This window comes from Dreissena polymorpha, chromosome 10 (assembly GCF_020536995.1).
Source record: "Dreissena polymorpha isolate Duluth1 chromosome 10, UMN_Dpol_1.0, whole genome shotgun sequence".
NCBI lineage: Eukaryota > Metazoa > Mollusca > Bivalvia > Myida > Dreissenidae > Dreissena > Dreissena polymorpha.
In genome coordinates, this window is record NC_068364.1 from 78,819,396 (window position 1) to 78,831,052 (window position 11,657).

The following is an 11,657-nucleotide window of genomic DNA, read 5'->3' on the forward strand; positions in this document are numbered from 1 at the left end:
AAGCGCGTTTAACGCCATCGGATTTTGGGCGGGAATACAACTAGGGTACAGTCGAATATCGACCGGGTACGTTCAAGTATATTTTCCGTTTCCGGGGTACATGTAAGTATACTTAAGGTCGCCCGGGGTACATGTAAGTAGGACCCGAGCCGACAATGACCAATCGAGCGTAAGCTACGGTTCATTTATTTTTTCCCATATTATATAGCGGCTTGCCATCCGCCTTCGAACCGACTTGACACAATTAAGTAAACAAATCTAATACTAAACGTCATTATTGTTGAAAATGATTGATGATCCCAGAAGCCTATTTGCATTGAAAATTGAAAACATGTTAACGTTAAAATGAGGCAAATACTCTATGAAAAATCAAAATACAAGTACAACAGAAAATAAGCGGACGACCCATAAAAGAAGCTGTTAATCCAATAGTGTATGGGATTTCGCGAGAAGTATGTGTCATAAGAAAAGACGGACGGACAAACATCGAGAATAATTGAGAATAAATTCGGTGCACACCTTTTAAAACTTAAGGCCAAGAGCATTAGAATACGGACGGACGAACAAAGCGGCGACAATAAGCTTTTTCTATTTTGGGGAGCATACCAATGTTTTAATATAATTCAAACAACGTTAATAATAACTTATTAAGTAAAGTTATCGATCGGTATGATATGACATTGAAAAAATATATATGGCGTTTAGACAATAAATAGACCTGTAAATACACCTGTATTCAATTTTGCGGTTTAATATAAAGCAAAATCGTATACAAAAGGTTGATATCCAATCGATATGACTGTACTTATAAAACAAAGATAGGACTCTCCCTTTGATCATCTGAAGCAAAGATATTGATAGTACAAATGTCTACACATGGTTTACATAAACATCTACTATTGTTTGACCAGCATTATTTGAAGAAAAGTAATAAATACTTCAACAGTCACAAAATTGGCGTTTTTATTGAACATTAAAGTTATAAAAGTTATTTCGACAGTTGCAAAATTACCCTTGTGTACTCATATCAGATATGGGAAAGGAATATTCTGCCCTATTTAGTAATTTACTTTTTCTAATAATGCCCTATGCATTTTATATAAGCCGTGGTATGGTAAACTAAACAGATATTTGACCTGCCGTCTATTAACAACTGATAAGTACCACGGTTGAAAACGTTAGTGAAAAAAAACCTGGTGAATTTATTCAAACTCACGAAACAATTTACAAACTTTGCCTAAATAGGTACACGCTGTTAGTTTTAAAATTCAAAATAAAAACACCATTTTATGGTTTTCTAACCATAACAGCTACCTAATAAAATATGACAGAAACGAGTGTTTATACGACCAATACGATTAGCATCATTATCCCCACGTTTTTCGGAGAAAAAGTGGGGATATTGTGGTTATGTGCGTCTGTCCGTCAGTCCGTCCGTCCTGGCCACCTGCCACTCCTACATTATTAGCACTAGAACCTTGAAACTTACATACATGGTAGCTATGAGCATATGTGCGACGTTGACAGTGACGGAATTTTGATCTGTCCCCTGGGTCAAAAGTTATGGGGGTTGGGGCGGGGCCGGGTCAGAGATTTTCACTCATTTTTTATGTTATTTTACATAAACTTCTTCATTTCTGCACCGATTTACTTCAAATTGATACTGAACCTCTCTTATGACAATACGGTCAATCTCAACTATGCATGGCCCCATGACCAACCCTAGGGCGCCCCGGCCACATAGGCCACGCCCACCCAAAATTGCCTTTTACTATAATTTCTTCATTTCTACACCGATTCATTTCAAATTGATACTGAACCTCTCTTGTGACAATACGGTCAATTTCAGCTACGCATGGCCCCATTACCAACCCTAGGGTACCCCGTCCACATAGGCCACGCCCACATAGGCCACGCCAACCCAAAATTGCCTTTTACTATAAATACTTCATTTCTACACCGATTCACTTCAAATTGATACTGAACCTCTCTTATGACAATACGGTCAATCTCAGCTATGCATTGCCCCATTACCAACCCTGGGTCGCCCCGCCCACATAGGCCACGCCCACCCAAAATTGCGTTTTACTATAATTTCTTCATTTCTACACCGATTCACTTCTAATTGATGATGAACTTCTCTTATGACAATACGGTCAATCTCAACTATGCATGGCCCCATTACAAACCCTGGGGTCCCCTGGGTCAAACATGCGGCGTGGGGATACGCGTCGGCCTCTGCCGCGCCATTTCTAGTTTTTATTGTAATAGGCCGTACTTGTTTACTAATAACGTGGTGATAATGCAAGAAAAGGCTAATCATAATGGTCGTTAGAATATTGCCTTGTTTATTAAAAAATCCTTTTAACAAACTTTGAAAATATAAGATTGACATATTCATACGAAAGCCTATTAGTACCACTTAAATTAAAAAAAAATGTTCGAAGTCGTAATAACGCAAAAATGCATATAACGCAAATAAACACGTCATAACGCAAACAAACGCATTATAACGCTAATTAACGCGTATATACTCTTAAAAAGGTGTAATAACGCCAAACTTAAAGGCGTACACACGCTAAAAAGGCGTACTAACACTAAACATGGCATTCTTGCGCTAAAAAAGGCGTAAAAAGACCAAACTTAAAGGTGTAAAAACGCTAAAATGAGGTGTTATAATGCCAACGTAAAGGGCGTACAAACGCCATTAAAGGCGCTATAATGCAGACTAAAATGACACATACAATCGAGCTAGCAGTTACACAGTAAGACTTTTATACGCGACAAAAGTCCTTAATGCTATTGGGTTGTTTTGTTTTTTTTTGTGTGCAAAAAATGTCCATAATTATTGTTTACTTAAATGCATCTTAATACTAAAGATCACACAATTACATGCTGAAATGGTGTTTGTTAAGTATCATCCCTCTCCTCAGCAAAACAACTTTTTGAGTTACGTGGTACACAGTTTTACAGTCCTTTTTTTGCTAAATATGTGCAATAACTGTGCATACGTAAAATGGTAAAATGAACCAAAATTTTCAGACGAGCAAGTGTACATGCTGGTTAATATATGTTTGTGCAGTTTAATTGCTCTAGCAGCATTACACATCGTATTACAAACGACATAAGTTCAAATTGTATTTTAAATGAAAATGGGTCATCTCTGGTTATGTTGAACATGAAAAACCTGTGTAAAAAGATATTTTGCGTATATCTGAATTCAACAATTAGAGTTTAAACTGTACGTTTCTAAATACATGTGTAGTTAAATTGGGTACAAATATTTAATTGTTATTAAACTGCAAACGGAAAAATGTACGCAATCCTGATATGGATATTGCCTATGAACGGGTCGATTTTAAACGCAATACTCGATATTTTTACGATGCAAACGCGCAATCACAATAATGATAGCTCGATTGCCATAACGAAAACGCGAAACTACGACAGTACGATAACGATAATGCGATATAACTACGTGTTTTCACCATCATTCTGTCGCATTTTCACCATCATAATGTCGTATCGCGTTTTCATTATCGTATTGTCGTGTTATCATCATCGTATTGCCGTGATAATGTGTTGCCATTATCGTACTTTCGCGTTATCATCATCATTCTGACGTGTAATCGACATCGAACTGTCGCCTTCCGGTGTGGATGGTCACAATAACAACATCGTCACACTATCGAGTATTCCATATAAAACCAATCCATTCATCGGGGATGACAATATGAGGATTCCGTGCAAATGTCGGTTGCCTAATTTTGCTTTCAGGGACGATTTCCAGAAAGAATTACTTTGTCTTTTCAAATCCAATAAACTCAAACGTACTCATAACGCTTTGGTTTTAACGCTTATTACGCCTTTTTAGCGTTTGTACGCCTTAAAGTTTATCGTTATTCCTCCTTTTTAGCGTTTTTACGCCTTTTTGTCTGCGTTATAACGCCTTTTTTTAGCGTTTTTACTCCTAATTCATGTAGTTTGGCATTATAACGCATTTTTAACGTAATGCCTTTTTAGCGTTAAAACGCCTTTTTAAGCATTGAACGCCTTTAAGTTTGGCGTTTTTACGCCTTTTTAGCGTTATTACGCCTTTATTAGCATTATAATGCGTTTGTTTGCGTCATTACGTCTTCATTTGCGTATTAATGCCTTTTTTCGCATTATTACGCCTTCGACGGAATTTCCACGAAAATCCTCAGTATGTGATGTTCAAAATCCTTAAAAAACACTAGAATTGCATCTAAACGACCTATAGGCTCTTTCCTGCGCAACCAATGATAAACAACAACTAGTATTATACTTTAAGCATAGTCAAACACTGACATACAATTTTTTATGTTAAAATATTTCAAAAATATATAATATGACACATTTCTGAACTATAAACAACCGTTTAATTATAGTATCTTACGTTTTGTACTTTTGTAACAACGTAATCAAATGAATATCGCTTAATTAAGTTAATTCTATACAATCCATTTTACAATAAGCCTAAATGTATTCTATTTTGAGAATAGTTAATGTGTTAAGTTCAGTTTTTATCTTTGGAAAACATAAAACATATCCTTGATTTATGAATGGTATTTATTTATTATTAAATGCAATGGCATTTTAACGCCATCATCGTGTTTTAGCTGAATAACAATTGCTTATTAAGTGTACATCAAGTAATATATTTACACATGTTAAGCCATAGACACTCACACTATATAGCCAGTCCGTTATGATGGTGCAGATATAAGTAAAACTAATGGAAGAGTTATAGCGGATGATTTTACAATGCATATAAATTTATTTTCACATTCATTTACAACTGTTGTTTCAGCTGTTTTAGGCATGTGTTAGTCAAAACCATAGATAAGTGTTCATAAGTACTAGTTAACCTTTAGTTCAGTTATTTTTACCCCGAAAAAGTGTGTGCATATTAACCGACAGCAATGATTTGACAAAAATACTTAAAAATGGCTCAAATTATCAGACTTAAAATATAAATGTTTTAAAGGTTATTTTTCATATCAATAATGATCATGTACTTGTCTTTTTGTTTTATGTTAGAAATCTTTTGTTTTGCAGCATCAAACTTGCTTTAATTGTGTATCATCTAATACGAATTTAGCTTTAATATTCTTATATTACTAATATTATTGTGTTACCAATGCAAATCTGTTTTATATATATGATTCATATGTCATTATTAATGTGACCCGTGATTGGTTTAATGAACAATTGTTATTCGTGTATGTACAAACACAACGTATTTGTTTCAGTTTTCGGACTTGTGATTACGTTTCACTTTCCTATAATGGTTGAGGCAATATCAACTAGCGACACTACGATCACTACAGAATATACAACATTTACTATAACACATTCGGAGAAAAATGAAACCGAATCAAACTGTACCTCAACGTCAGAATCCGCCACGACGCTGCCTTGTCCGGCAATAACATCTGCAGTAACGGACACAACAATGACCTCACCTTCAAATACGGAAGTAACTACAGACCCAGAGAGTATGTCCACCGGTGAACTAACAACACATATTACCGACTCATTTACTACAAAAGCAGAGTTGTCAACGAATACCATATCAACAGACAGGCCATTACCAAATGAAACCTTTACGGCAGAGCAAAATACACCTAGCCCAGTCACATCATTGACAACCACTAAGAAAAATACGATAGCAGGCAATCCCCTCAGTGTATCTTACCCTCTCAGTAAGTAAACTATAGACACATGAACAAATATATTATATTGACAATTTATTGAAGTGTTTTTTTATAACTATGTTTTACTTTAATAACATTATTTGTTCCTACACATTGAATGACAAGACGAACGATAAATTGAGGAAAACTATTATACTGGGTCAAATCAACGTGATATAATTATGTGATTCCACATACCGAAGCGATACAAGCAATTTCATTAACCAATTTAACTATAATTACCATGTGATAACGTTATCTGATTAAGATTTGTCTTGTTTTTATATATATTTTCAGGAGACCATTGTATGTATATCTCGGCTACGTTAAGTATAGATCTTGGCAACTACAACGACTCTCTAGAGCCAGCTCTCATAGCACAGTTCATAGCTGAGGTAATAGGCCCTCTAGCGCCTATTTGACCATGCGTACTTTGTGTGAATCGTACATATATATTCATTCTATCTTCGTAGAATATGCAGAGGAAACTTTTCTAAGCAGTCAGTTTTTAGTTAAACATTTATGTATCTTTTTGCATTGTTTTCATTATAGTTTCACAACCTATTTTTGAATTGAAATTTTAGTAAATATATATTCAATACAATTTTCAGATGGGCAGCCTGTTGGAAAAGACGACAGGATTCGCGGGTATCCAAGTAAAACGAGTATTTTCGAACATCGTGTAAGTAAATGAACTGATTCGTAAGGAGCAAAATGTTTAATTTTATTTGGAAAGGAAGTGAAATAATTCAAATCTGTGTTAGACGCAGTCACTTTTGTGGCTGGAAGGGACGTATGGTAGTGTATTTTTCTTTCCACAATTGTTTTCTTCGCTATAGATTAATTTCAGTATTTAAATCCAGTTCCATTTATATTAGATCATAATAATTTCGTGTAGTAATAGATTAGGAATACGATCGTACGTGATCCCCATCTTGTTACAACGCGCAACCCTATAAACACGAAACCTTTTAACTAAGATGAATGCATACTTGTTTTTCGTGTATCAAGCCCAACATTTTAAATACGGAAATAGTAACCGCTAAAAATAGTTTCATGCTGTTGCATATGGGTTTATTGGTGAACATTGAATTTAGTACGCTGAACCCCAATGCAGAGATGTCTTATTTCTTCACAGATCTCACAGAATGAAACGTGCAGACAACAAAGACGTCACAATCGAGTACGCAGTGCTTCTGATAGGCGATACTGACCTGAATGAAACAATCCAAACCATACCTGACTCGCCTAGAAATATCAGTCTTCTGGGTGACAACACGTTTCTTATAGAATGGAAGCAACTAGGACACGCCATTAACACGAGTGCGTTTTTATATGAATCCTACCTAATATCATATGATGTGTTGAAATACCACCTTTATTCAATAAGTCGCATTATGCAATTTAACAGTAGCGCACCATTGTCCTTAAATATATGATAAACATTGACGAGCTGTTTTAATAGATGTAAACAGATATATGCAACAAATAAAGTGTTTCTATACGAAAGGTAATCTAATGTCAATGCCTAGCAAATGTGTCACGATGTTTCAATCGTTGGTTTCTTATTCCAGCTATGGAAGCATTACAGATGAACGTGTGCTCGGTGTTCAATGATGTAGAAACATGCAGAGCTGGATTTAGTTGCAGGAGAGACTCCGTTAACATAATATGCAGCCATGTCTGCCTGAAGGTGGCAAAATGTGGCGCCAATGGAGTGTGCTATTTTGACGAAATTGTTAACGACGCCATGTGCCGGTGAGACTCTATAAAATGTGTCCATATTGCTTATTAATACATGTGTATATCTTAAAAAAATCGCTTGCCATCCTATTGAATTGTAAATGATGCAAGCGCTGATAAGAGTGACATTTTGTTAATATATTTATTTTAAATGATGAATTGTCTGTACCTACATACAACATGGGCCGACGTGAATATGATTGGGAAGCGTATTTTAAGTTTCCGATTCAACAATTAAACTTTGCTTTAAATGATTGTTCTTTACGTAAAAATTTCCCAGATGCCTGAACAGCACAGTTCATACAGATAGTGCAAGGTAGCAACACAACACAAAGCGACTGTCAACGCTCCCTTAACGTACTGAAATACGTGTATATACTAAACGATATTGAAAGATAGTTAAACCAGCCATTACGTTAATAATTACCTATTAACACGCAACAAAACATATTTCAACAAAATAATTAAATTTGTCATAATATATTAATGTGATTTAAATGTCATATGTTTTGGCATATCTTATTTCTTCCGCCTTTGTGTATGTTTACCCTTACTATTTCATAACGATTTCACATGACGATGGACAATGCAATTATAGGTCTTCTTGTATAATATATTGAGTTTATGCGTGCTTTTCAATAGTTGTAAAGAGAGCGATGACCGCTACTACACTGGTACGGACTGTGGCGTCGAGGCGTACAAGCTAGCTCTGCCACCGGGGGCCGTCATTGGCATCAGTGCGGGTCTTGGTGGCGCCTTACTGTTCGTGATACTCGTGCTCGTAGTTAGGATATGGAAAATCAACAGAAAAAGCGTCGGAAAACCGGAAAGGTATAAATAAATAATTATGTTTCAAATTGCCTTGATTGCTTGGCAATAGGGAACCACTCATTTTCATACTGAGAATATCCAAAACTCGTTTGGTTTTGGTGAAGCGATACATTTAAATTAAAATAAGTTAACTTGTAACAAAATGTAAAGTAATAGTAAGACCCTTAAATGAAACTTTCATCTTGTATAATCAGAAGACATAATTAAGCAAATTTTAAGTTACTGAATCAACTACTGCTACAACAGTGTTTGTATTTTAGAAACTCTTTTGATCGAGAGATGACAACGTGGGAATGCAATCCAAACAGTGATGACCGTGGCATCACCGAGGAGCGACGAAACGATTTCAATGCAAGGCACTACAGAGGCAGCCAAGACCAAGATCATTTGGCAGGCCCGGTAAGTAAACAAATTAAAACGATGTACTGAATTCGAAAATTTAAAGTTAAGAAAAGTTTACGATACAAAAGTGAAAATATATGTGAAATTATGCTTGTTTTATACAATAATATATATAATATATATATAAATAATTATATATATATACAATTATTTAATATTAAGGCACGACACACAATGTGTTTAACTGGAATCCTCTCTCCTCGAATGGGATATATTAAACCATATTAAAAGTATCATATTGAACCAAATTAATGCTCATATTATTGCGATAATACAAAAACACGTGTCTTCTTCAGACGCACATGTACCCGTATAACAGCCAGACTGAAGCGATCTGTATTAAACCAGGGTCCTCACTGTGCAACCTGACATTCCCAGAGTATAAGGTCAGAACCTATAAGTGATTATTGGGTCATTTTCGACCTGAAATGGCTTGAGGTCACCCGGGGATGACTAGAAGCCGATTCTTGTCACCCTAGGATGACTTCAAACCGATTCATGTCACCCTTGGGTGACTTCAAGCCGATCGGGTGACTAGAATCGGTTTGAAGTCACCCCAGGGTGACATGAATCGGCTTCTAGTCACCACAGGGTGACTTCAAGCCATTTCAGGTCGACAATGACCCAATGAGCCTTATTATTTGCTAAAGTGATAGTCCGTTCAAATAATAATAGTTTTCAATACACGTTATTGAGCAAATTACAACATGCAACATGAACATTTGCTCAGAAGATATAGGTTATTACTAATATATATGCAAATAAACATAAATGAAACAATTTTATATAGTAAAATATTACGAATTTGATGTATAACCAAGCTTCAACATGTCTTTGCAAAATCGTTTTTTTTATGTAATCACTAATATTATATTTCAGAGTAAATATATTTATACATCATATTTTATTCTGCTTTCAGTTCGAGATAAGTAGACCTAAACTTGTACTGGGTCGAAACGGACGTTTCTAAACAGACAATTTATGATGACGACAATTTGAACTTTCTCTTACCATTATTTTTGATTGACGTCGGGCATGAAGTAAGAGTTTATCGCAGCTTGATTAGCAAGTAGTTGTTCCATTTGAGTAATATTAAACCGGTAATTAGTACAGTACACAACATTAAAGACGGTTTCGGGCATTATCATCACACCTTTTTACTGTAAACAAGTGTTACCTATGACTCATAATTAATACGAGAAATTAATTGCAAGTGGTAAACAATTAATTATTATAGCGGTTACAATTATGTGATAACAATTTATTTAATTCCAGAACATGTATATTTCAACATGTCCATTTATAGAACTGATTCACCTCGTTTTCCTGACATTTATTTGTAATGCGCTTTAACAAATTTTCGTTGAATTAATTACGCACACTTGTAAATGTTTCGTTCGATAATCGATAGTTAGAAGACTGATGATGGCAACCGGCCGTGATCCTCGTGGACAACGTGAATTTCATGCATAATTCCGTCAAAACATTTATTCAACTCGTAAAGTGTGTAAACAAATTATTGTTGAATTTATAACGCAACGGTTAATATTTGTTGAAATCTCAAATGGGAATAATTAAATTTGTAATCCGAAACCCATTACCGTAAGTCGATGTTAACGCGTTTTTAATCCGAAACACACTTCCGAATGTAAATGTTACCGCAACGTTAAATATTTTGCTTCAAATAAGCAGTGCAAATTTATTTTGTGTCGAATCTTTTTCTCAATTAAAAAGAGCGCGAAAATTATGCAGCATGTACAACGTCGCGTCTATTGCTTTCAAATGACGTGTATTGAGCGTTTTAACAAGCACACAACAGGTCAGGGGATTGACGCATAATCAGAGGCAATATTTCATCAAATCTATAAATAGTCACTTAAAAAATGGCAAGGTTTGTGTTAAAGAAATAACTGAAAGCTTTTATCGTAAATATTTACCAGAAAGAGATTGATAAAAACGGAATAAACGGGATTATCGGGTAATAAATAGAAACTTGAAAAATAGTAAGTATACAGTAATAGAGTCGGGTTGAAACGGATGTATTGGGGAATCGTTCGAGTCGGGATTTTACTATCTGTGCGGAAAAGTTTTAAAACAATTAAACAATATAAAAAAATATATTTTTAAATGACTGGGGGATTTTTTTGAAGAGTCATAGCGCACCAAATGACGTCTTTTGACGCTGTTTTACTTTGAGTTATAACGCACCACAGAACGTGAATTGACACGTTAAATTAAAAAAAAAATCAACGTCGGGATGGGAAACCCCTCCCGAACCCACCCCCGGGGCGCCTGAACAAATTCCTGGGGAAGGCACTGCAGTTAGTCAGTCAGTCAGTCAGTCAGTCAGTCAGTCACTCACTCACTCACTCACTCACTCACTCACTCACTCAACCAACCAGCCAGCCAGCCAGGCATTCAGTCAGTCAGTCAGTCAGTCAGTCAGTCAGCGAGCGAGCGATCGGTCGTTCGTTCGTGCGCTCGTTTGTTATTTTGTTCGTTTGTTCATGCGTCCGTCAATTTGTTGGTTCGTTTGTTCGTTTGCGCGTTCGAGCTTTTCTGCGTTCGTCATCATCATCATCATCATCATCATCATCATCATCATCATCATCATCATCATCATCATCATCATCATCATCATTATCTTCATCATCATCATAAGCATCATCATCATCATCATCATCATCATCATAAGCATCATCATAAGCATCATCATCATCATCATCATCATCATCATCATCATCATCATCATCATCATCATCATCATCATCATATCATAATCATATCATCATCATCTTCTTCATCATCATCATCATCATCATCATCATCATCATCATTTTTTGTTTTTTTTGTTTTTTATTTCATTTCTTTATATATTTTGTATTATTTGTACTGTATTATATTAAATGCATATTATGTTAATGATGCCACGTTAAAACAAAATAAATGTTGAATGAAGTTACA

At 35.4% G+C, this 11,657-nt stretch overlaps 1 protein-coding gene across 1 annotated transcript in view; it reads left to right on the forward strand.

Annotated features, from left to right (window-relative positions):
• Positions 1-9,740, forward strand: part of LOC127847269 (uncharacterized) — a 10,360-nt gene extending 620 nt beyond the window's left edge. The window contains exons 2-10 of the mRNA XM_052379069.1: positions 5,274-5,726; positions 6,015-6,112; positions 6,329-6,399; positions 6,856-7,040; positions 7,292-7,475; positions 8,103-8,291; positions 8,552-8,690; positions 8,990-9,079; positions 9,613-9,740. Coding sequence (XP_052235029.1) covers positions 5,274-5,726; positions 6,015-6,112; positions 6,329-6,399; positions 6,856-7,040; positions 7,292-7,475; positions 8,103-8,291; positions 8,552-8,690; positions 8,990-9,079; positions 9,613-9,663 — 1,460 coding nt within the window. The 3' untranslated portion in view covers positions 9,664-9,740. The remainder of the gene's footprint in view (positions 1-5,273; positions 5,727-6,014; positions 6,113-6,328; positions 6,400-6,855; positions 7,041-7,291; positions 7,476-8,102; positions 8,292-8,551; positions 8,691-8,989; positions 9,080-9,612) is intronic.
• Positions 9,741-11,657: the final 1,917 nt, after the last annotated feature.